Genomic DNA, 27,254 nt, shown 5'->3' with positions numbered 1-27,254 from the left:
CTGAACCAAAGTGATGTTAAAACTATAGATATCATTAGAAGTAAAATTATGAATTATTATAGAAAAAAAAACAAATTTATTACAAAAATTATACATCATTTAATTTTAAATCTGTTTAAAATGATTGTCTTAATACTTATACAAAAATGACGAAACAATTTTTTTATATTTTTTTTTGCTGGTTCTGTCAATAAATAAATATCTTATGCATATATATATATATAGTAATAATTCACACTGTACTTTAAAAATCTACAGTTTAATAAAATTATGTAATGCTTAAAAAATGTTTAGAGGCTTTAGAAAAATAATTTACTGTATTTTGTACACTATAGTAATGATCATGTCATGATTCATTGTTCCATATATCGTGTTTTTGTTGAGCATCGCGAATTTTTTTCTCTAAAAAAATAATATACAGATCAAAATCTATTGACAAAAATAATCAATTAAAATTACCTTTAGCATTTGCCAACAATGTACGTTCAGCATTTATAAGATCTGGTGATACATTCATCTTTAGTCCTAAAGCACTACTCACTAGTCGTCTAGCCATTGCAGTACAAGTTTTAGGCCTAGTTGCTGGGAGAGCAACAACTGTAGCCGCTCTGAGCTTTGACTCTTTGGTAGCATTCTTAAGAGGCCTGGTTTTCACAAGAGCTAATGGTGTGTTTAATGCTTGATCAGCTATTTAAAATATTATAATAATTTATAAATACAAAAATATTAACCTTAAAATAAATTATTTTATATTCACCTAAATGTGGACTTTCAAATACTGCTAATGCATGAGTATCATCTACCCAAATAATTTCAAAATGTTTTTTACGAAATGCAGCAAATTGATTCATTAGATCAATTGTTTTCAATTCAGAAGAAAAACCATACACCTCAATAACACATTCACCATCACCTGAACGTTCTTCAATTGTTTGATAACTACGGTAATCTTCTTTTGCACATTGAACTTGAACCTTCCCTATTGTAGAAACTAACTAAAATAAGAAAATATATAAGTATTTAAGTACAATAAACACAATAAACACAAGTTTAATATTAACTATCATTATAAATATTTAATAAAACGAGAATAATTATTAGATTTTAATTTTAAAGCAAGTTATGAGTATTTTAAAATGCACAAACAATTTACAATTTTAAAATACTCATAACTTGCTTTAAAATTAAAATATTAAATAACCTTATGAGTTTCAATACTTAATATTCTTATTTCTTATTTCTAAATTGTATAATAGGTCAATTCACTCGTTTTTAAACTAACAGTGCTAAACGTTATCAGCCCAGTGTACATTTTGCTATATTATACATTTGTAAGATAGAGAGAATGCATGCAGGTGTAGCGCCCTCTTAACATAAAATGGTGAACAAATGATTATTTTTCAGCTGAATTACTGACATTATACCTTCTAATAATAAAATAACATACTTCTTTCATAAGCAATGGATGTATATAATCATCTTCTTTATCATACATATCTTCCCAACTACATTCATCTACATCTAAAATCTTTTTCTTTTTTTTTTTCTTTTCTTTTTTCTTTTCATTAATTTCAAGAATTTCTAAAGACTTATTAATTAACACTGGACTTTGCTGGACAGTCAATTCTTCATTTAAGTTTTTAGGATAATTTTCGTCAACATCTGTCAATGGCCCGCTTGTGAAACTATCATCCAAACAATAATGAGGACAGTTTGTATTGTGTTCTTCTTTTAATTCTATTTCAAGCCCACTAGAAAAAACTACTTCATTTCTTTTATGCAATTCATCTAGTTGATTATTAGACATATCTGAGATGTTATCATCAACTAAAAATGGATCCATTGATTTTGTAGTTTTCTGAGGTAATAATGCATCGTCAGTTGTAATTTTATCGTTAACATCTAATATTTGACGGTCAGGTAAATTAACAGATGTAGAATTTTGAATACTGATACAATCGACATTTTCACTTCTAGTTAGAACACTATCACAGTTGTTAATTGTAGTATTAGACTCTAATTCATTATCCTCCAAGTTGGGATTTTTAATGTTAATTATTTGATTTGTTATAGATGAATTTGAATTAGATCCATTTATATCTACAGAATCTGGAAGAATACTAGAAGATAAAGAATCTGAGAACTGAGATGAATCACAATATGAAGTTTTAAATTCATTATTAACATCATTAATAAACATTTCATTTGATAAGTCTACAAATTTAAATGAATTTAAAGATGCTAATACAATATTATTGTGTTGATCGAGATTCAATAGTGACATTGAACCTTTCTTATCTTTTGAATATAATGTGTTGCTTGAATCATCTTGAACTCTACAATTAGCATTAAGTTTATTTGATGGAGTTGAATCTGAACTATTATTTGTACTAGTAGTGTTGGAAACGGTTTTATTGGCTAATCCCCTAAGTGCTTTAGGTATATAAATAGGAATATCTGGCCTTTTAGATTGTTTGCGCTGATGGGATCTACAAAAATGTACACAATCATTTAAAATATAAATTAGAAGTTACTAGTAAAATAATTAATGAACTTGATATTACCTTTTACTTGGATCTAATGTTTTAGGCTTAAGTGACTGAAATAATCTTTCTTGGGCCTTCCTTTCGTTAGGGGTTCTATATGCTCGATGTATACTAGAATTATTTCCATCATGCATTTCAGCATCATCCAGATCTGTTTCACAAAGCCTGTTAAACAAATTTGTTATTAGTTATCACATTTTAAAATATTTGTTTGACAGTATATAAACGATTAGCTCTTTCAGGTTTACAAATAATAATAAATAGAAATATATTTTAATATTTCTACATTAATTAGGCATATATATGTACGAACAATAACATTGCCCACCTAATTTTATTTTGCTTGAATAAAGTGCTAAATACATAATTGACCATAAAATTATATAATCAATACAGAGGGAATAGAAGTAACCAGATGACTGTCATATTTAATAAAAATGAAATAATATATTTTAGCAGAGAAATAATATATTTTACAAACTATTAATTTCCAAATGTCAAACATAATAGTATTTTTAATTTATTAAGAAATTATTCGAACTAAGTTAACTGCTTAATTTTTACAATAATTAGGGATGGGTTTTTAATCTATTTTTCGAATACTCTTCTACTCTTCCAATCTTAAATTTAAATATTACGATTAAAAAATGATAGATTAATAAACCCACATTAGCAAGAGTTTCTTAAAAAAATGTTATTTATAATATTTATAGATTACATAATTATATGGAAATTAAGTATTTATTTAAAACTTGTTAAAACTTTTTTAAACATTAAAAATAACACTTAGGTAATAGTTTTCACAATAGCCTTTAAGATTATAATTTACTGAAATAACTTTAATAGCGGCTGTCGCCTGTCACAGTTACTAACGTAATATAGTACTTAATTAAGTCTTTGTCTAGGGCCATTGCAGAGCTAATCCTCATTGGTGCCCCGGGGCAATAATATTTGGCGCCCTTAATAAACATACATATTTAAACATTTGCAGCCCTTTAAAATGTTACAAGTTTGGCCGCCCTAGGGCACTTGCTCCATTTGCCACCCCCTTAGCACTTCTGTCTAGGGCTTAAGATCTAAGCTTATTTTAATGCAGAAAAACTGACCTACAGACTACAATATTATTCTAACAGTATCAAGTGAAGTAATTTATTTTAATAACTTTAAAATTCTAGCTTGAAACAAAAATTAAAAATAAAACATTAAATTGTTGGGGGATATATAATTAACATTTAAAATATAGTGAAAATACCATAAAAGAACCTAAATAAATTTATTATAAAATAGTTGATTAAGATTAAATTTGTACTAGGTACTTTTTTGTAACTTTTTTCATCTTAGTCTTTGATAATATTATTATTGAGAGTTTCAATCAAACAAACATTGTTTGTCTAATAAGCAAACAAGTATTTCTTAAATATTTTAAGACTATGAATGACCCACAACATTAATGTAAAACTAAGGATCTAGATCTAGAATTGGAATGTTTCAACATTTGGTTAATAATACATTAATACATGACTATTACATTTACTAGTACTTACAGTTTATTATAAAATTTATACAGCAACGGACCCAGTTAACTAGTAACTTCTTGTGACCCTTTTCAACTTTTATCTTATCTTTAAGTAAATGGTTTACCTTGCACTTATATAATTATTTAAAAAGAGTATTTTAAACATAAGAACTTATTTAAATACAATGTTTGTCATTTAAATAAGTTCTCATGTTGAAAATGTGTTTAAAAAAAATACGTACCTAGGTACTAATAGTGTTTTCAATTTAATTTTTCAACTTACATTGGTTTAAGTGAAGAATGATAAACGACTATGCGTCTTCCGAAGCTGCTACCAATAGATACGGTATTCAATTCGTTAAAGAATTTTTGCACCAGAGTATGCACTAAAAAACGATTACGTGCACTTAATGGAGGGAAAATAAGTACCACATTTCTGAAACACAAAAAAAAAAAACAATGAATAAAAAAAAGTAGTTAGTTACTGGAGTTTAGCAATAAAGTTTCCGAGGCAAACGGATTTATGCAGTTACCAACATTTTCTTTTCTAAAACAAAAGTGTTGATGAAACGGTTGACGTCGGCCAAGGCTATCTCCAAAAACGAACATTCACCTACTCGCAGGTTTAATGTGTCTAACGACTCCATAGGCACTTCGACGGCGGAACACAAAAGGGTATTTTAAACATTTGTAAAAAAAAATTTAACTATAAATAAATATTGAACATAAGGATGGCGGATTCGCGAGTTTTTACTTGGGGAGTGAGAAAAGTTCAAGTTGAACGGTTTGAAAGTATAATTAACATTTAATATTGTTGCGCTCTATGAGAGAGTAATTTATTAGCGATAAAACACAGCCCAGGGTCGTAGTGTCGTACAGAAAATAGAACTATTAACGTTGTTTATTCCACATTTCCATTATCCAAACAAAAACTTCAACTTTTAAAGCCTTGATAAGGCAGTTATCAAACATATGATTGGCTGGCGACCTTTCCACGCGACCTCTCCGACGAATAGAGTACCCATAGAGTAAAGAGTTATCTCTATAAATATATATATATATATTACTCTACGGGCCAATATTAAAAATATTAACTATAATCAACAGCGCATAGAAATCAGGGGTACGATATAGGGTGAGCGAGAAAAAAACAAAGTAGTAAAATATATACAATTCCTTATGAGGGCTTTATGCGGGCTCCTTCACTATATTCATAGACCTATAAAAGAATATAATATGGTCTTTCCCTCTCAGTTAAATGGTTATATTATTATGATCGCATAGCATTGATGGCATGACGGAGTGGAATGCGCCGTCATTTAGTTTGTAGGTCTATGCAGATAACAGCAACACGTCATCATGTTATAAAAATATATAAAATAATAAATTAATAATAATAGCATTGATTATAATTTATAAATACAGGTTATAATATTTTATATGGTGTCATTGAGTATATACTATATATTATTATATATTTATAACCAATGATAATAGTTAAATAACTATTGTTTATACTGTTTATAGCATAGTTAAAAATATGAAGAGTAGAACACAGAATAAGGACTAAAGCACGGCCTTAGCCCTTAGAATATATCTTCTAAGGCCGTGGAGACTAAAGTGAGGAGACCAAACTCCGCTCCTGATAAGTGATAACGTCCCGAAATGAGTCGCACGATTAAAGTATTAAACGGCCACGGGCTGCGCTGCGTACGCTAAGGTAAAGAGTTGCTCTTTAACGACTTTAACCGGTGTAATGTAGGTAATAGGAATTATTCACGACGTGAAATTCACGTTTTTTGGAAAGTATATGCATTATTTTGAACCAATACTCTCTTAAGATTTTATAGCTTGTACAATTACACATATTTTATACATGTGCATAAGTGTATATTTCATAAACATTATTTTTAAGAAACAAATTTGAGTGTAACGACTAACGATACATTTTATTGGTATAAAACGATCGCTCAAGAAAACACATGTATGTGGTGTATCGAATAATATCGGGCTCAGGGGCGGATGTTAAAAACAAAATTACAAAAAAAAGTCATCGAAATTGACAGAAAATTATGACTTGGCAGCCCCCCTAACCATGTCTCTTGAGCCGCCCCTGCTCAGACTTGCTGTGAACAAAGATATATAGGTATAAAATAACTAGATATAGTGTTAACGGATTGTATAATTTAATTATTTACACAAAAAATAATATCTGAAATATACAGATATGCACATAATATTTATTGGAAATTGAATACAAGGCTCCTCATAAGTTGTTATATTAGCCGTTCAATAATATTAAAGAATTTTTTAATAAGCATTTATAGTTTACATTTTTACAAAATTAATCAAAATCGAGAAAACTTGCAAATATCTGTATAAACATTTGTAAAATGTTCAATATTTATAGCTAAGGATTGAACATTTAAAACAAGATTTCACATCTAAGGTAGTTAATTCTGTAATTAAAAATATATATACAAAAAATGTATTAACAGTGATATGAAACTTCTGTAAGTGTTAATGAAATAAAAAAGTTACCTACATACTTACTCACATATTAATATATTATACTATATTAAATTATTAATAAGAGAATTTCTACAAAAAAAGGTTTTAATAGGTGGTTAGGTTAACCACCAAACCAAATTCATAAAAGTATATAATATATTATTCCGTATTCGTGGATTTATTGTTAACAAGTCTATTATTAAGAGGATGTCAGCGCACTATTTGTTTTCTCTCTCTGGCCCACGCGCAACATAGACAAAACGCATTTACGAAGAATAATTTTTTCTATGTTTTTAAGTAATCTTAGAGTAAAATCATCTATTACAAAAAAAATTAATAAATAAATATTTTTAAGGGAATGGCATATCGATTGGTCGAAATGTTGTACCAAAACAATTCAAACATAATTTAAATTTACAACATTTTTTGTTTATTTTGAAAGTCGAATACAAAGTCAAATAACAATAAAATATAAAATCGATATGTCATTCCTTCAAAAATATTATTCTCTATCATTTTTGTAATAGGTGATTTTACTCTAAGATTACTTAAAAACATAGAAAAAATGATTCTGCGTTAATGCGTTTTGTACATGTTGCGCGTGGGCCAGAGAGTGAAAACAAATAGTGCGCTGACATCCAAAGATACTCATCGCCACTTTTACATGAAGCAGTTGCTTCATACAATAGCTATTCTCACTGCCACCGAGTGGGGATAAAAACTGTATTTAGCTGGTTTATTTTAAAATTGTAGTTATGTAAACCATTTACTTATTATTATCAGTTTATAACAAACTAAGATTGTCATATTTATTATATAATAGTTATAGGAATATAATATTTTTTTTGGCAGTGTAGGTGGGTACTGGATATAATAATCTTTTTTTAATTCAATTGGTTTTATATATTATTTTATAGGTGGTTAAACATTCAAATTTATTACAAACAGAAATCATAAATGCAAAAAAATACAATTACTCAATAGGTAAATGTAATTTATTTTTTATTTTTATTGTCACAGAGAAAATATAGACAGTTTTGTTATCATAAAAGAACAAAATACCTATCTTTATGAATAAGTATTTGAAATTATTATTTTATTATTTGAAATAATTTAACTGGATACAATATTAAAAACATCTAGAAAATGTATTTAATATTTTTATCAATAACAAATTAATTGAGTATGATATAGAATATTGAGATTTGAATTCAAACCAATTTTAATGCCGAAAAATTACATGTTTATTTTTTAATTAAAAATATAACTATCATGTCCAAAATAAAATACTGAAAGCCATCGCAATACAACAAAATGATACGTATGGACTTTTCCGTTCTCCAATTCTTGCTAACTTCCAAAATGTTCCCAATGGTCTAAAAAATAAAAATATATAGATCAATATTATTAAAAAATATAAATCTTAAATTTAATTATATGGTTTAATAGGCATTCCGTAAAATTTTTATTTATATCTTTATTTGGGTGGCTATTTGTTCCAGATTTTCCAGGGAGTTAATGATTTAGGAACTCATATCTCAATGTTCCTTAAGTCTTTGAAAAATTAGTTTTTCAATTTGTAGATTATGATAGATTACAAAATAAAATATAGTTCTTTGTTTACAATTTGTTTGTTGAAATGTATAGTACTAATGTGGCTCCACATGAACTTATAGTCTTTCTTGTAAGCGACTAATAATAATGTATTATAAGTTATAACGCAACAATTGGTGGATTACATTAAACAATAAACACTTTATTGATTTAAGTGAACACGACACATATAATATCATAGTTATCAACGTTAAATAATTCAGTTTTACATTTTTAAGTGAATTTTAAAAATTCTTTATATTGGTACTGGAAGCTATTTTAATATTATAAATTAAATATAAAAATTAAACAAAAAAATTATGTTAAATTATTATACACAGAATGATTTACCAAGCATGCTAACTCCCATTTTTTTTTTTAATAATGCAGTTATTCAAAATATGATTTTTAGTATGTTTAAAACTACTTAAATACCATATTTTCAAAATCTTGAAATTGTTTGTACCACTTAAGAGGACACTACACCCACATGCGTTGTCTCCGTCTTACAAATGTACAACATAGCAAAAACTGTTTTGTGCGGGATAACTATGCTCCCTCTGTATGTATAGTAGAATTACCTAAATTCCACAACACATAAGGAAGAACTTTATCTGCGTCGTAGCATTTTTGTTTTATTCATAGCACTTACCAATAATTTTTAATAATTAAACGAAAAAACCCTAATGTTCTCAAACTGATATCTTTAATTGTATTTATGTTATCCAAATAATAAAACGCTACAGTACATATAGTTGTTCCCTATGTGTTGTGGAATTTTGGTAGTTCTACTATAAATACAGAGGGAGCATAGTTGTCCCGCGCAAAACAGTTTTAGCTATGTTGTGCATTTTTAAGACTGAGACAATTCATGCGGGTGTAGCGTCCTCTTAAGGAGTATTCTAAGGCGATACAAACTTCTGTTATTGAAATAAGAACCCACTTTTTTAAGTAAATTATTTAGTGGATATTTCTTTTGAAAGTTTTGATGTACCTAATTCAAAATTCAGATGATTAGTTTCTCAGTTATAAAAATGTTTATTCTAAGGATAATAATCCTTAAAAGTTGTCTTACATAAGTTTAAAATAGATGTAATACCTATTGGATCTAGTATTTATTATACTTTGACTATTTTTACAAATCATTAATGTTGATAAATTTATATTAATCACCAACCTTTTTAAATCACCATAGCTCCATAAACCTATACTTATAAAGTGTATGCATAGCCCTCATATTTTCCAAACCATGAAAAATACCCATTACCTATTATCCTAAAGTACACAAAGTTAAACAACTCAAAAACTACTTGTTTAATTTTGATTATAATACTTAAAATTTCAGAAAAAAATATCTGGTAAATAAATTACATTTGAAAAGAGGGGTTCTCATTTGAAAAATAGATGTTTGAGTCACCATAGGATACTCCCTAAACCCTAAGTAAGTACTACAAAAAAATTCACGAATTAAAAAAAATGATCTAACTATAATTAAAAATTTCAAACATCAGAATTTGAATAATTTCATTAGGAAAAGAAAAATTGGGGGTGAGCATGCTTTGTGAATCACCTTGTGATATATGTGAATTTCTAGTATGTATTCAAGAACAAAGAATTTGTTAAAAATATTTTAATAGATATTGTTTAGATGACAATCTTTTCAAATGTAATGGAAAAATGAATTCTGAAACTTGCGGTATAATTTATAAAAGTATTCAATACATTATAATGAACAAAAATTTAAACAAAACGTTTTGAATTAATAATATTTATTTATCTTACCCAACTTTATTCCTATCGATGATACTTGGTAATAACTGTCGTAAATAAGTGCATGTACAAATAGACAACAATAAAATTGTCAAAAGACTTTGTAAATTGAATATCGCCAACTGAAATAAAAACATTGATTAGTAATTATAACAAATTAAAATAATTACCTACACACAGAATAGATGTATTTAAGAATATATTGTAAAGATATATTACCATGATTACAGCTTCGAATTATTTAATTAGTATCAAAACTTAAACTAAAACTATAATAAGAGAAAATAACGCTCATTAAATACAATTTTAATTTAAAACTTTTAGAACTAAACTTCGTCACTCATCAACAACAAACCAATATTGTTATTAATAATTGATGAGTTGTATCAGCAGGCTATGCCGCTATGGTCGTATTGTCGTTATGTTCATGAACATATTATTATTTATTATTATACTGTTTTGTTGTCACGTTTTGTCGTATGGATTATTGAATATTGATACGTTACATTGATAAGAAAATTACACATTATCACGATTTTAGATAGTACTATCACAGAATAAAAAATAAAATGTATTCTGTGATAATACACTAATCTACATTCACAGACATATTCTATATAGTACATATTATATCGATATCTGTGTCTACATTACAGCAATATCCCATGTATTATAGTTTAGAATAGGTACTTCGTAGTTTGTACTTTGTACCTCGTACACAGTGTCGTTCTCAGGACACTTCATTTGGGGCAGGGCCTAAAATTGTGTGCAGTAGCTAATATTAAAAGTGCAGTAGCAAATTTAAAAGTGTGCAGTACTTATTTTCGGCTTTTTAAATTTTTTATTTAATTAATATTCAATATTTTTTATAATTTTTTTTTTTATTGTAAGATTAACGCCAACCGGCATTTTATATTGATTATTGAAAATTACTAATCAGCATATTGTATTCGTTTAAAATCATTAACACTAAAAATAATACCGACTACACTATATTCTGGGCGGCTTATAATATATATAATAAGTATATTAACCCAAGCTATTTCGTTTTTAATTTAAAAATGTTTAGTCATATAGCCATATAGCCATATAGCCATATAGCCATATAGGTATCAAGGAATTTTATAGAAGATTGTCTTAGATTGTATTTATTATATAACTTAATATTAATAAATAGCAAAAACAATAAATTATACAATGAAGTTATATATATAACTATAGTTATATATATACACATATGTGGCATGTGCACTACTAGGTCTATGTTCATTATTTTAAAATATTTTGGTGTGGAATTAGGTGTGCAGTAGCAAAATATCTTAATTTTAGGCTCTGATTTGGGGGAAGAAAATTTAGCACTAAAAAAGTAGTTTGGGAACTACAAAGTGAATCTAGTTGGTGCATTCGGGAGGTCAAAATTTGAAATTCTCATTAGTTTTCAAAAGCGCAAGGAAAATCAAAACAAAAACTAAGGAAAAATCGCTTTTGGTTTTTGGTGTAGATATAAAACAAATAACCGTAGATACATGCAATTTTCACTGAATGTTTATATTATTATATTTTCTATATACACGAATACACGATAAAATTTTCAAAGTACTTCGACTTGTCTTGAATGGGTTACGGACATTTTCAGTTTACAATTTTTTTAGTTTTTTTTGCTATAAATGTCATATAATTTTTATTTGTTGGGTCAAAAAAGTTGAATATTCAATACAAGGCTCCTAATATATTTTTACAATGACAGTTTAAAAATATTAAAAATACAGTCACAATTTTTTTTATGAGCATATAAAGTTCGAATTTTGACAAAATACGCAAAATTACGAAAATGTGAAAATTATTTTGAGTTAGAAATTCTTAGAAATTTTCATTTTTTAATCTAAGATTTGAAAATTTAATACAAGAATCCTCATAAGTTTGTCTACCTTTATCAAACAAAAAATGTCTACCGGAAAGTAAAATTAAATTTATATGAACGTTAAAAAGTTAAATTTTTCAAGATTGGATATTCACTCAATTTCTCAAGTAGGCAATTTCTTATTTTACTTATCTTTATTCTTATGATGTATCATATAGTGTGTCTAGGTCGAAAACCAAACCAAGTGTAAGGTATAATTTGGTGCTCTTGTAAGATATAGGTTAAATTCGAAGGAGATATAATTGTTCAAACAATTTATCTAAAGTTGGTAAAAGACTAATGGGAGCTAAGTATACGACGAGGCTAATTTTTTTTTGTTTTTCTGTCTTAGGCACCTATTGAATTTAAGGCTTATTTTAGTATTTATCATTTATTATTTCGATATTCTAATACAAGCGACTGACTGTTTCAACACACACTAAATAGGTAGGTACTGTCTTCTAACAATAATATTAAAAACGTCCAAAGTCATAGCCTCAACCGAGATAAATGACAGTAAACCGGTACAAAATGGCTCGATAGCAATATGTAGTAATGTAGTATGTACGCGCAATCATAAAAAAATTATTTTTAATTTTGTTTATATTACGTGCGAAAATAATTACATCAGTGCATAATTCGAGACGCAGAAGCCGAAGGTTATATTATTTTTTTATAGGAACGATTCTTTATTTTGCACAATATAGTCTGGAGTTACGTACTTACATAACTTTTATTAGTATAGTGCATATACACCATAATAATCCTAATATGTTTGCCATTTTATTTTCCATTTCTAAAATAGTTATTGATTCTTTGGTTCTCGATTGCATATTTTTTAGCAGATCTATGTCATTCTGTAAGACATCCATACATCCATTTGCGAAATTGGAAACCCCCTTTGCTCATTACTTTTAGTAAAGAGTTACCTTTACCTATACGTAATTTGAACGCATTTTTCCATTTTCGTTTGTATTACAAACGTCCGAATAATGATCCATGTATAAAAATAGTTTTTAATTCGCATCATTTAGAAAATATTCAGTATTCGTCTTCACCCGTTTGGCTAAGATTTGGTTTCTAAGAAGGAAGCATAATGCAGATAGGTACCTACTGATCTGTATCTAACCGCATTAAATTGGTAGCTAATAGACATGCAAAACGATTTTCGATAGCCACGATTCTTGATGACGAGCTGGTGTCAACCACATATTATGTCAATATATATTGTGTCAGATTCGTTTGTACTTGGACGTTAAAAAAGGATATTTACATTTTCTAAATCGAAATAAAACAGTCACTAAAAATTCTTAAATGGTACGGCATGCTTTAAAAGGATTTAATTTAAGTTAAACCTTGTATTTATTCTACACAAACCGTAAAATATTACACATATTTTGATAGTAACGCTATAAGTGTTACTATTACGGTTCCGGATATTTTTAACCGGAAGCCGGTTATCGTAGACGATATAAATAACCTATAAGAGGGGACTGTGATCTAACTAGGTATTCGGTAACCACTAACTACAGTAAGTTGTTGTATGAAAATGGTTGGAATAGACATTCATTACCGGCTGTGTGACGGGGAGTATAAGGCCATTCCATTTTTTGTTGGAATAGACAGTGGTGATCTGCTCTATCACATATACTTTAGTTCATAACTACAACTTAAATTACTACATTTTCAATTTTTTTCCTTTGAAGGTGTACCAAAAATGATTAAGTATTTACCTATAAACAAACTCATATTTTTACATTGTTTAGTTTATTAATTTTGATATTTAATTCTAACAATAATATTTGGTCATTATAAAGGATAATATCCTCAAATCACTGTATAAATGTACCTATTATATAATAATGTAATATATATATAATAAAAATAAAAATAATAATATATATCTATATTCTATATCATATATAATTATATATAGGTACCTCCTATAACTATAATACCTAATAAAATATAACGTTATTAAGTAAATACGTAATAATAAAGATTTAAATATAACTAGCTTATACAGCTATACAAATACATTATAGTCCATAGACAACAATATTATGTCAGTATTACTATTATGTCTTAAATTATTTAGATTTATAAAATATTGTAACATTGAGCATGACGTGATGTTTATCTGTAGCGTCCTCTGCCGGTCCCGAAGGTGTACAATATATCGTGGTCGTCACTCGTTAAAAAAAAAAAAAATGATAAAAATATTTTTATATTATACCACACCATGTTTCTCCCACTTAATAAATTAATAGCTAGGTATATCATTTTATATTGAACGTCCGAGGTCCGAACACTAAAAGAAATTAATAACGATTTCAAAGCTATTGTGATTGCTAGTTCATTTTTAACATTTAAATTTTTTATTTATTTATTTTTACACATGTTCTTGCATTTTAAATGGAAAAAGATAATTCGAAAGGTAAATACTGTTTTATGACAACAGCTATAGGATAATTTTGTAATTTTGTTGTGGATTCAAAAGTTATGTAGGTACTTAAATCGTTTGGTATTTCAGAAGTCATTGACAGTACGAGTCTTCTCAACCATCCTGTACATCTGGATAAGGCAATCGAAATGGTCGGTAAGTCGATTCAAAATGAATAAAAAAAAAAAACCAAACTCGTAGGTATAATAAATTAATAATAATTACAAGAATCGAACCATTATTACATTATTTTGATTCACACACGCATTGTGTCACAATAAATTGTGGTGCCGGTAATACATATATAGGTCTAGAGCAGCGTTTCTCAAACTGTGGGTCGTGAAATATTTTTTGAATTATATAGAATTCAAGAAATGTATGTTAAATTAATATTAAATATATTATTATTTTATTAAATATACTTATATTCAGTGGTGGCTCGTGGGTGCTGGTGGTTGGGGTGCGACTTTAAATATAATATCGGAGCCATAGGTATATAACAAATTATTTAAATAAACGAAAATATACAAAATATAAAATCTATTTTGTCATGCATCTTACTTTTTATATAACATCGCAGCAACAATAAACGTACCCGTACGCACACGATTTCACGCGTCGCTTATAAGTTATTAATTATTATATACGAATTCTGAATATTGCTTGTACGACGCTGCCAGTCGTCCAATATCCATGTATAAGAACGCAGCATAAACGTACCCGCACGCACACGATTGCTGCGAGACGCTTACAAATGCGTAATACGAATATTGTTCGGACGACGCTGCCGGTCAATCGAATGTATAGTATAATATTGTAAACGACAATCAAAATTTGACAAATGTAAAGTAGGTAGTAGGTAATAGGTAATTTATAACTATTTTACTATTTAAGAATATTATACAATTAATTTTCTTAATTTTAGAAGGGGTACGATCGTCCCGTCGTCCAAACCACGAGCCGCCACTGCAATTATATTATTATAGTAATATAGTACCAAAAATTACGTGGGTAATAAATAATAATTCGTCGTATATTTATTTATTACGACGGGTATTAATACGCGTCTCATTATTAAAAGTAGATACTAGACTCTAGAGAGTACATCTCACTGATAGGTACCACGGACTAAGATATCTTAATTTTTAGTCCGTAATAAACTAATAACTGATTAGTACTCACTAGTGTATACTACTCGAGCGTGTTATCTCGAATAGGTAGGTACTCAACAACACATTTTTATAACTACGTATAGTCCTGTTTTTTGCCACAATGTGTATTAATATATAATATTACCATATCACGATCACGCACGATCACGCCGGCTGTACACAAGAATACATATTAATATATAATATAGATAGTTAATAAGTAATAACTAAATGGTTCTAAATGTATATAATATATCTACTAAGGTACCACAAATTGTACAGATATTTTCCAAAAACAATACCCGACAAGCCCGACAAGCCCGACGATCGTTATTCGATATTTGTATTTGCGAAGGATATGAATACAGTATATGTATATATAATATATAATAAAATACAATTTTAAATGTAAATAATAATGTACCTATAGGTACACACTTACCTTTAAAATCTTATGAGCAATGTAAAACTATTTGTAAAATGTAAGTCAATGAAAAACTTGTAGGCAATGACCTTAGCAGTCGAAACATTGAATCCTGATAAAAAAAAATGTATTATATTATATTTTTAAATGATGCATTGTTGCATAATATTATTATCCCAATGCAGGCGGTATATCGCCGGTGATACTAATAATAATAATAAATATTCAGACATATTCCAATAACTATAATATGTAGTGTCAACCTCCCAACTACCGCGGCAGCAGATGTGCTTATATATGTACGTGTACTATACTAATATCGCCAGTAACGCGCGCCTACACAAATTAAAAATATTATATACACTTAAAATAATATGCAATATGCATGCGTGTGGGCGTGTGTGTGTATGTGTTTCTGGTATCGTTTTTTAATAACAATGATATGATACCTCTAACCTCCGTCAAGTCCGTATAATTTCTAGTATAATACTATTATAAGCAATACCTAGATTATTAGATTTAGATGCAATTTATTAAGTACTTGGTAAGCACACGAAATATTATTATTTATTATGTATCAACATATATTATTATTTGTAGGTTAGTAGGTAACTAGGCAAGTCGTGTTTAATGTACTAAATGTAAATAAATATGATAATAATATAATATTACGTATATTAAGTATAATTAATAACTATTAATTCTTCATTTACCCCCCTCTAAGAGCATTCAAATTCATATTATAGGTTACATATATGTTATTAGTATATCACTTTCTTATCGCTTTCAAATTATGAAACATAGAATATATTATATTTTAATAAATAAAAGGTATCTATTGGCTATTGCCTATATATGTAGGTTACCTAACCTATACATAGGCTATCAGTGTACCATGACGTAGATTAAACAAATAAAAGATTAAACAAAAATAATAAAATAAACAAAAAAAAGGTGGGAAAGTGGGTGTCGCTCTGCTATATAGTAGGTTACAAGTAATATCATTGTATGAGAAAAACGATTCTGAGCGAAGACGGTCAGTCAGCCTATGATATTACTAAGTATATTTGATAATATTATTGTGAATAAAGTAATTTATATATAACCTATTTACGTTGAACCTTCTTTTAAATTTTCAATCCTTAGCTATAAAAGTTGAACATTTTATACATTTTTAACTACAAAATAATAATTAAATTTTAAATTTGATAAATTTTGTCGAAATTCAAACATAAAATGCTTATAAAAAAAAACTGTACCTATGTATTTTCCATATTTTTCAACTTTTATTTTAACAATATATCAGGAGCCTTGCAATTTTACTCAACAAAAAAAAAACTATAAAAATTTAAAACTTAAAACTGACAATGTTTGTAAACAGGTCAAAAAGAGTCAAATTATTTTCAAAATTGTATGGTGCATAGAAAAGTTGAATATAAACATTCAGTGAAATTTTCAAGTATCTACAGTAATTCATTTTTTAATTACAACAAAATAAGGAAATCGTTACATGAGAAATCGAGTGAATATCAAACGTTGTAAAAATATGAATTTCAAACGATCATAAAAATTTAATTTAACTTTCTTGTAGACATTTTTTTTTTTTAAAAGATAGACAAATGTATGAGGAATTTTGTATTACATTTTAAAATCTTAGATTAAAAAAGAAAATTTTTAAGAATTTCTAACTCAAAATAGTTTGGAAATGTTCGTCATTTTTACGTATTTTGTCAATATTTAAACTTTAAATGCTTATAAAAAAAAATTGTTTCTATGGATTTTTAATATTTTTTCATCTGTCTTTAAAAAAATATATTAGGAGCCTTCTATTAAATTTTTAGCTTTAGTACCTAACAAATAAAATTTTATTGATATTTATGGAATAAAAAACTAAAAAAAAATGGAAACTGAAAATGTCCCTAAACCGTAAACAGCTGCTCAATTTAGTCAAAATATTTTAAAAAAGGCACGGTGTATAGAAAATGTTAATATAAATATTCAGTAAAAATTTCATGTATTCGTTTTAGAGTTACACCAAAAACCAAATTCGATTTAGCAAAAAATTGAATTCGCGTGAAAATTCCCGTTTTTCCTTAATTTTTTTATTTGTTTTTCACGGCGCTTTTGAAAACTAATGAAAAAATTTTAATTTTGACCCCCCCAAAGTACCAACTAGATTTACTTTCCTATCAGAAAAAATTACTGTTGAAGAAAATCTAAGTACTTTTACTGTCCTAAAAGGTGATGACAGACACGAAAAAAATACATTTTGCTATGCTATTCGTTTATAAGACGGAGACAATACGTATGCGGGTGTAGTGTTCACTTAGCTAAAGCGCACACCAATGCAGTGAAAAAAAAACTGCCACGACCCACTGCATGCGGAGCACTTGAAAAACTGGGCTAATGGTCGTACTCAGTCGTAGAAATATAATATAAAATATGTTTAGCAATAAAGACTGACATAGTGACATGTGACACCAAGAATCGTTTTTCGTATATAATTATTTATAATTTTGCTCAAATCTAACGGGCCATAACAATGACAGAGTTTTTTAGCACACTTTAAAATTACTATTTAGTAGAGACACTTGAAAATGACCGAATTCCGTCCCGGGGGCGGAGCAACTATGTCCGAATTCCGTCCCGGGGGTTGATAAACTATGTCTGAATTCCGTCCCGACTAGAATTAGACTCTCATCCCGAGAGAACAAGTTTTTAAATTATAAAATTATGCTTTGGAAAAGTCAAAACATAGATCGACACCAGTTTGTGTGTCAGGTGTCGTCTAAGTTTTTACCAGCCTATTTCAAATCTAAAAAATAATAATTTAAAAAAAAAAAATGATTAAAATAATAAATAATTTAGGTAAATACTAATTACACATAACATATATTATACTTATACTCTTAAATTTATTAAAATACTTATATGACTGTCATATTTATACATAAATGGCATATACTGTAAATGGAGTTTTTTTTGCTCCGTATATTAATAATAAATAAATAAGGCTGTTTTGCCGGATTTCACATTTTTAAACATGCCAGCAAAGCTGCCAGTCCTAAGCCTGGAGAAAATGTGAAGGAGATGTTACTGCCACCTATATCATAGTTACAGGTAGTAGGACGGAATTCGGACATAGTTGCTCCGCCTCCGGGACGGAATTCGGTCTTCAGTTATGGAACCATAGGGGGCCCGGGACGGAATTCGGTACCAGCCGATCAAACCAGACACGTAAATAGGTGCTTATTTTGGGGTAGGGGGGCGATTAACCTTTTTAAGAATGGTGGAGGCTTAAAAAATGTGCTAATTAATTATTTTTTAATATTGATAGTATTTAATAAGCAATGAATAACTAACAAAAAATAAATAAATAAGCTAGCGAAAAACCAACAATGTCGACTTGAACAGTTGTACGACAATATACTAGTTATAGTATAGTTATTATAATAAATAAGTAATAAGATGTAAGGTTGAATTGCAAACGCATCGATACCAGCTGCAGTCTACGTTAAACCGAATTGTATCGATAAAAATGTTATCTGAGACGTTTCCGGTTTCGTCTGTAATATTTTAATATGCTTACACAGTTTCGATGAGAGACGCGGAATCGGTAAATTGCGTTCTCCAAAAAAGGTCATATAGTCATATACTATAATATGTAAATATATCGACGTGGCAACGATAATAAATAATAATAGAGAACAGAGGCCTCTCCCAGTTCCCGGAATGGCAGGTATAAAATATGTAACATTATGTTATACCTAATGTTTCCATTTTGAAAGTTGATATTTTTTATATCATAATTTAAAGTCGATAAATAAAATTATCAACATTTTAGGGGCCAACTATTTGGAGGGAGCCATTAGCCCTTGATTCTTTCCAACGCTGATTAGGGTGGCCTCCTACCTCATACACTCTACCAGAGGCCAGGGTTGTCTAAGGTATCCTGTTTAATAAAGCATTGACTTTTAAGGGAATTAAGAGTGCTCTAGGAAAACATTGTACCTATGTGAAATAAAGATCAGCAGTATATAATACTCAATGCCTTCATATACCTATGTATATTGTGTTCAATATGTGTTATATGGATAACATCTATGTTAAAATAAATAATAACCTAACACATTTTTACACCAACAGGATTTGGATATTTTCATTATTATATACTATTCATATGTGGATCGCTTTACACAGCCGTTGCCTTTAGTGTGACATCAGTATCATTTATTATACCATCAGCTCAATGTGATTTTCAAATGACTTCTTCTCACAAAGGCCTTCTAAATGGAGCAATGATGATAGGTAAATATTTAATATAAAATTAATCAAATTTATTCAATGGACAATAATAATGTTTCTATTCTATTTTAGGAATGTTAATGGGATCCTTTATTTGGGGTTATGTGGCAGACACCAAGGGCCGAAGATTTACTTTGATAATATGTATGTTGATGGATGGTTTCTTTAACATCTTGTCTAGTGTGTCGCAGGTGTATTCAATATTTATATTCTGTAGACTTTTAAGTGGATTTGGGTATACCAAATATATTGATATACAATTTAAAAACTTTTTTATAGATAAATTATTAAAATACTATTATGTTATAGAGTATCCGGTTCAACAACACTCTTTTCATACCTTGTAGAGTTTCTTAATATCAAATATCGAGAAAAATTTTTATCTTGGATGGAAATGTTCTGGACAAGTGGGATAATATTGCTTCCATGTAAGAATTTATTTTTTGTAGTTTATGTAATTGTTATCTTGTAATTACAGTGTACCCACCAACCAATGGTACAGTAGGTACTGAAATTATTGTAAGTTACCTACTTTAAATTAGTATTTTTCTCAACATTATTACCATTAAAGTTATCTGAATCAAACCCCCTCCCTACATAAAAAGCAGATATGTGGTGAATGGTCACATCTTAATAGATAGGTGCCCATTATTATATTTAACATTTTTTATACTTAATCATATCACAACTATAGATATATTGTTGCAATGTGGTAATTGAAAACATTAACATAATAAATCAAATAACCCACAATCCGTATTAGCCATTAGATCTTATTAGTTTTTAGTGATAGTTTATCTATATTTATCTGAATTATCTGATTGGCAATTAGTCGTTTTCTACATAATCTAATTAATCATACAATTAAAATAGTAATGTATTTATATATTTTTGATTTCAGGTATAGCATGGTTAATTATACCACAGACATTTAGAATCGAAAACGAATACATATTGTTTAAATCATGGAATCTTTTTGTAATTGTGTGTTCACTTCCGAGTATAACATTAGCATTTTTAATAATGAAAATGCCTGAAAGTCCAAAGTTTTTAGTCACTCAGGGTAAACACAAAGAAACAATAAATTGCTTAAAATTTGTTCACAGATGGAATAGCAACTCAAATGATAAATTTCCCGTAAGCATAAATCGCAATATTTCCTTGGTGTATAATTAGACTTCTCAATAACTTACTGTTCAATTTTCATTATACATATTATTTACAGTTTATTCTGTTTGATTTTTTAGGTGACTTCAATAATTATGCCAAGTTCAAATGACAAAGCAAATAATGGTTTCTTTGAAGGGCTTTATGAGAGTACTATAGATTTGTTTACATCGAAATTCAAAATTATAGCTATAGTTACATGCATTATACACTTTTGTGCTACTACTAGGTAAAAATTGGGACATATTATATACCTATTATACCCATATGAATTATGAGTAACTATAAAAATTTAACAACAAATCACATGTTCAGAATTTGCTAACTCTATGCTATATTATCTGCAGTTACTATATGTTAATACTGTGGTTCCCGGAATTGATGAATAGATTTCGTTGGTATGAAACATATTCAAATATCCAAAATAAAACAACCATGTGCGAAATTGTATCCATGTACATAGTTGAACCAGAAGTGAAATATGTAAAGTGTGATGATCATATTGACCATTCCGTGTATATGAACATAATGATCATTGGCATTGCTTGCATACCTCGTTGTACCACTATTTATCAATAAACTTGGACTAAGATTTTTTACAGGTTTTTGAACATTTTAAATTTGTGGTCATATATTATAATATAAGTGTTTAATTGTATTAATGGTATACAGTCAGTTATCAATTACCATGTTGTATAATAAGTCCATTACCCGGATTAAAAAGGGTCAGTGGAGCGGGGGCATGATACCTGGCCCAATAGATTTAAGGAGCCCGCCTTTTCCATTTTTTTATGTACCTTCACAATCAAAAGAAATTTCAAAAAAATAATATAAAAATCTTTGTACCATGAAAAATAATTAAATAATTAATTCGTAATTAATTTATATATTATGTAATTAATATGATAAAGCTTCTAATAAGTATGTATTATTTTTATTATAAAAATGTGTGTGTTGTTATTGGGTCTTAAACGCATGCATGATAATTAAATACTTATTTTGCTAGTCTGTAGTCTTATTAATTAACTTCTTTTCAAATTGTATACACTCATATAGGTATAACCGTAAAAAAGTAGCTATTAAAATAAATTGTAGAAGTGATGAATGGGGATGAAGTTTTAAAGTTGAGAAGGGACTCATGAACCCAAATAATCCAGGCTTAATAATGACAATAAGTGTAAGCTGTAACAACTTGTTATGTTAATTGTTAAACAATGCAAATGTCAAATATCAACAAAAAGTACTAATTTAGTGTATATTGTATCTATACAATTTAGTAAGTTAAAATAACATTGAAATAAATGACAAAATTGGTTAGGTAATATCAGCCTGATTATCAGGTCTCAATGTAACTATAATAGGTAATATATTATTTAATAATTGTAAAATAAATGACATATTATAACAACATTCACATCATAAATTTATAATAGAGTCTGCGTGAGTCATGGAATGTATTGGTTTTAAAAATATGTGTTTTTTCTGTGTTCAATTGTTTTAAAAGTTTCAAGTAACAGTATCAATTAGAACTTGAGACTAATTGGTATTTTGAAGTTTTTTTTTTAATTTTCCCAGAAGTTTCTATTAACCAAAAAAAACATTGAGTAAAGTGTTGAAGAAATGAAGAAATGTAACCAAGAATCGTTGTCTTTAGGATGCAATAATTTATTGTTTTTAAAATTGTTTATCACAACAATCCATTATCCTATGCCAAAATAAGCCACGAAAGACAAATAGGTACCCAACACCAGGATTTTATAGACTATCCAGATTTTATATTATTTAATTTAAGTTTTATAATTAAAAATGTCTATATTATTCATGGTGGATTAAAATTTGTATTGTTTTTGAATATTCAATTTGGGGATATTATTTGCAAAAATATGACACCAAATAAATTCATGGACATACATCTAGTTTTGATTCAGACATCTCATTTTATTTATTAAATAAAAATGATATAATATTAAACAATAAGTGATTGAATTGGAAAAAAGTAGTATTAGAGGATGTGAAAATATGTTCTATAAGTCTATAGCATCCTACATAAATTGATTCATTACTTACCTATATGACACTACAAAAGGTTAGAATAAGTTAAATATTTTAAATATTTTAAAATAATTTAATAAATTAATAATAATAAGAATGTCTGACAGTATTCACCTATTATGATATAAATGCAATCTTGTTAAGTATTCTAATACTTTTTTTGTATTTCAAATACTTTTTTTATTCTAGTAGTCTACTCTCAATTTTATTAACCAATATTTTGGAATATACTATTTTAAATTTTGTTTCTAAAATATTATTTTATAATGGTTCTAACTTCTGAGAATTTATAAATGAGGTTTCGCCAAAATACAAGCAGATAATAGAATGACTGGACACTAAAACCCCGGTTGGCTCCTCCTCCCATATACCATGGCATACAAGACACTGACCACCACTGGTTGCATTGGCTTTTATATTGGATCTTTAAATAGTCTTTCTTCTTATTTAATGGGTGGTAGTAGTTAATAATTTTAATGAAATATATTAGTTATTGAACTAAAAAAAAGTATTTGTTTAAGTATTTTGAATACTTTTAAAAGGTATTTGTATTTATATTTAAATACTTTTAAAAGAAAGTATTTTAATACGTACCTATTTTAAATACAAATTACACCAAATATTTAAATACGTATTCTGAATACATTTGAAAAGTATTCTTAACTAGACTGCATAATGCATAAATGCATAATGCGTATGACAAATAAGTAAACATTTTTATTTTAAACTTATAGTTTTGAGTTTCTTTGGATCCAGTATTTCTGCAGCATGGTTGTACTTTATTACTTCTTCAATGGAGAATATTATATTATCTTCAATATTTGAAGCTTTTTCTAGTATTGGTATTAGCCTAACATATTGCATTACTGTTGAGTTATTTCCAACTGAATACAGGTAAAGTTTACATGAAATTATTTATAAAATTTATAACAGTATGTAATGTGTATTTTAAATTGTATGTTGTTATTTTTAAGGGGCATGGCTGCGTCTATAGGTACTATGTTTGGCAAAATAGGTGCACTTTTGGGCAACATTCTCATTGGAATTTTTATTGATGCTCACTGTATAGTTCCAATATTTGTTTCAAGCTCATTTTTGATAAGTGAGTACAAATTGTGTATAGTCATCAATAATTTAATTTGAGTATGTATTAATCTATAGACTAAAATTAATAAAAATAGGTAGGTAGTATACACATTACACATTAGTACATTGCACATTAGTGATTAATACATTACACATTAGTACATTACACATTTGAACAATAAATCATACCTACCTATTAACTGGTCTACTCTATTGTCTAAACCTTAAATTGATTTAGTTTTTAAAATTTAAAAAAAAAATTAAATTGTGAATTATTTGAATAAATTAGTATTAGGTATAAAATATAGACATATAATTGTAACCTACCTACTTTTACATAATATTTACTGTTTAGTTTCAGCTTTCTTAGTAATTACATTACCAAAAACTGGAAGAACCAACATAATAACTGACGGAATCATTTAGAAATAATTATATCCTTAGGAGCTTACCTACAACTATATAATTACCTATATAAAAATGTAATTTGTAAACATCAATATTTAATTTTAGATTCTGAGCATATCGATCAGTGTAGTTTATTTTTATACTTTTAAATGTAAAATCTGTCTAAAACAGAATATACCTACTGTAAAGTTATATTTTAAGTAAACATAATATTATAGGTAATTTTAATCAATATAAACTATTAAAATGCCTATTTTTCTGCCATAAAAAATTATTTGTATTTTAATTTAAATTATTTTTTGGCATATTTCATTGTATTTAACTATGATTTTTTTTATTTAACTATAAAAATCCTCTTTTTCATTTGTATTTTTTTTTAATTGCATTTTAAAACAAAAGTTATACCATGTGTCCTGTGATGAAGTGACCGACCGGCGTCATTATAATATAATAGGTATAAATGTATAATTAACTATATTTGTCGTGGCTTACACTTATTGGCTAATATTTTTATGTAGGTATCAATCCAATTATATCATATATATCATACATATCGATTATTGTAGAAGATTACGACGATTAGTTCGATAAGACTATAAAATCAATACGTATAATAATATATAACATAATACCCAGCACTAGACTATACTTAACTACTTAAGTGCCAAGAGCAAATCACGACGTAAAAGTTAAACGCGTAAAATATGAGAACCACTCGTTAAATAATAATATTTTACCGTTTACGAAGCCAATTCAAATATACATTGTTCGGGATCCAATTCAAGGATTGATTTCATATTTACCTAGAATTGGGAGCCAATTCAATGGTCACCGGTGCAACTCGGGTTAAAACTCTGGGGGGGGGGGGGATAAATAGAGTAGCTGGGGGGCTAAGCAGTCAGTCAGTTATGAAAAAAAGTTACTCAGTTCGCTTGCGGATAATATAAATATTTATTTTTTTTTACATTTATTAGAATATAATATTACCCATGTAGGTACAATCTGTAATAACATAGTTACAATAAGCATATTATGAGCGTGAATAAAAACAAAAATAATATACATGACTTAAAATCTTGAGGTGAATAGCCCAGTGGCCAGCAGTAACACTCAGACTATAATATATTATATAGATAAATAAAATATTTAACTTTATTGTACAGAGGCGGGGCAAAAATGTGTCTCGGATGGTTCGGATTATTTTTGCTAGATTTTCATTTAGCGAGGTAGATTTCCGAAACTGGAGAACGGATTTTGTTGTTTGGCCGTTTGGGGGTCTTGTTAGATTCATATTGGCTAGGATAAGTGCGATGAAGATTTTTAGAACTTCATCTCCAATCGTTAATTCACTACAAAGCTGTAAAGCTGAAAAACATCAAAAAACGCCCAATAAAATTTGTTTTAATTTTTTTTTAATGTTCTGTAGTGAATTAACTATTAAATATAAAGTTCTGAAAATCTTCACTGCACTTCTCCTAACCAATGTGAATCTTTCAAGACTACAAGATCCCGAACAACGAAATCTGCTATCCGGTTTCGGAGATCTATCTCACTAAATGAAAATGAAAACGATTTTTGTGGGGCTGTTCACACCGACATTTTTCTGGATTCAAATTGTTAAACCACTTGGGTGTGATATTAGTTAATAAATTTCTAAATATAAAATTCAAGAAAGTTTACATGCCGATCCCTGACTTGGCAAGCGTTTTTTATAATTGACTGATCAAGATATTATAATTATAATTTGTATTATTATTATTTATTATTTATTATTTTTGACAACAACTTCCACAAACGATCGCTAACTTTGTATTGCACTGACTGTAAATATTAGTATCATTATTATTTTTACATAACATTTTGTTATTTAGGTATTATAAAATTGGTTAGGCATAGTTTTGGGGATTTTTTTTCCTTGATTAGGATTTGTTAATTGTAGACTCACAAAAAATCAACGAATAATTTTTTTGTTTGTAGGTATAGAGGGTTGCTATTGGTTACAGAAAATAAAATACTTAGTTATTAAATTTGGATATAATTTTAGAGCTTTATTTTATGTTTGGTAAAAACCACCTAAAATAATGTATTAAAAATATTATGTTTAGTTCACATTTAGCGAAGTTGAATGCCCACTGACATTATTTAATTTGTTACGGGCAATGCCATCTAGGATCGACTAGTATTATCACAAAATTGAGGAAAGATGAAAAATAAATTTTACCTATTCTGTGGTATTACCTATATGAAAAATAAAACAAATTATCAAAATATGTTTTGAATAATTTTTTATTATTTATTGGGTATACAAAATAAAAAATATATTTCATCAAATTGTCTAAATTCAAATTATTTAGATTTCTAGAAAAAAAGAATAAATTTGGG

At 27.9% G+C, this 27,254-nt stretch overlaps 3 protein-coding genes across 4 annotated transcripts; 1 reads left to right on the top strand and 2 right to left on the bottom strand.

The window, feature by feature from the left end:
- Positions 1–63: 63 nt before the first annotated feature.
- Positions 64–5,020, bottom strand: LOC132948823 (uncharacterized). 2 transcript variants are annotated; one of them, XM_061019476.1, is made up of 7 exons: positions 4,600–5,020; positions 4,346–4,498; positions 2,565–2,711; positions 1,448–2,489; positions 758–995; positions 460–687; positions 64–402 (listed from the first exon to the last, which is right to left on the bottom strand). In XM_061019476.1, exons 1-7 carry the CDS (start codon positions 4,707–4,709, stop codon positions 347–349), a joined length of 1,974 nt encoding a protein of 657 aa, XP_060875459.1. In that variant the 5' UTR covers positions 4,710–5,020; the 3' UTR covers positions 64–346. The 2 variants fall into 2 exon arrangements, with proteins under 2 accessions (XP_060875459.1, XP_060875460.1); XM_061019477.1 differs by having other exon boundaries at positions 4,596–5,017.
- Positions 5,021–7,550: 2,530 nt separating this feature from the next.
- On the bottom strand, positions 7,551–10,423 carry LOC132948824 (protein kish-A). The gene is made up of 3 exons (XM_061019478.1): positions 10,156–10,423; positions 9,949–10,058; positions 7,551–7,949 (listed from the first exon to the last, which is right to left on the bottom strand). The coding sequence occupies exons 1-3, from the start codon at positions 10,156–10,158 to the stop codon at positions 7,844–7,846; spliced, it is 219 nt and encodes a 72-aa protein (XP_060875461.1). The 5' UTR covers positions 10,159–10,423; the 3' UTR covers positions 7,551–7,843.
- A 3,563-nt stretch (positions 10,424–13,986) lies between these two features.
- Positions 13,987–25,235, top strand: LOC132949516 (synaptic vesicle glycoprotein 2C-like). Its single transcript, XM_061020451.1, is given in 12 exon segments — positions 13,987–14,273; positions 14,370–14,435; positions 20,001–20,162; positions 20,232–20,394; positions 20,469–20,587; positions 21,061–21,296; positions 21,407–21,555; positions 21,674–21,880; positions 21,882–21,928; positions 24,113–24,272; positions 24,353–24,480; positions 24,820–25,235. Coding segments are annotated over 12 exon segments (1,530 nt in total). The 5' UTR covers positions 13,987–14,251; the 3' UTR covers positions 24,891–25,235.
- The last annotated feature ends 2,019 nt before the right edge of the window (positions 25,236–27,254 follow it).

Source organism: Metopolophium dirhodum, chromosome 7 (genome assembly GCF_019925205.1).
Source record: "Metopolophium dirhodum isolate CAU chromosome 7, ASM1992520v1, whole genome shotgun sequence".
NCBI classification, from domain to species: domain Eukaryota; kingdom Metazoa; phylum Arthropoda; class Insecta; order Hemiptera; family Aphididae; genus Metopolophium; species Metopolophium dirhodum.
Note: the sequence above shows the minus strand (reverse complement) of the source record. Positions and strands in the feature narration are given on the sequence as shown.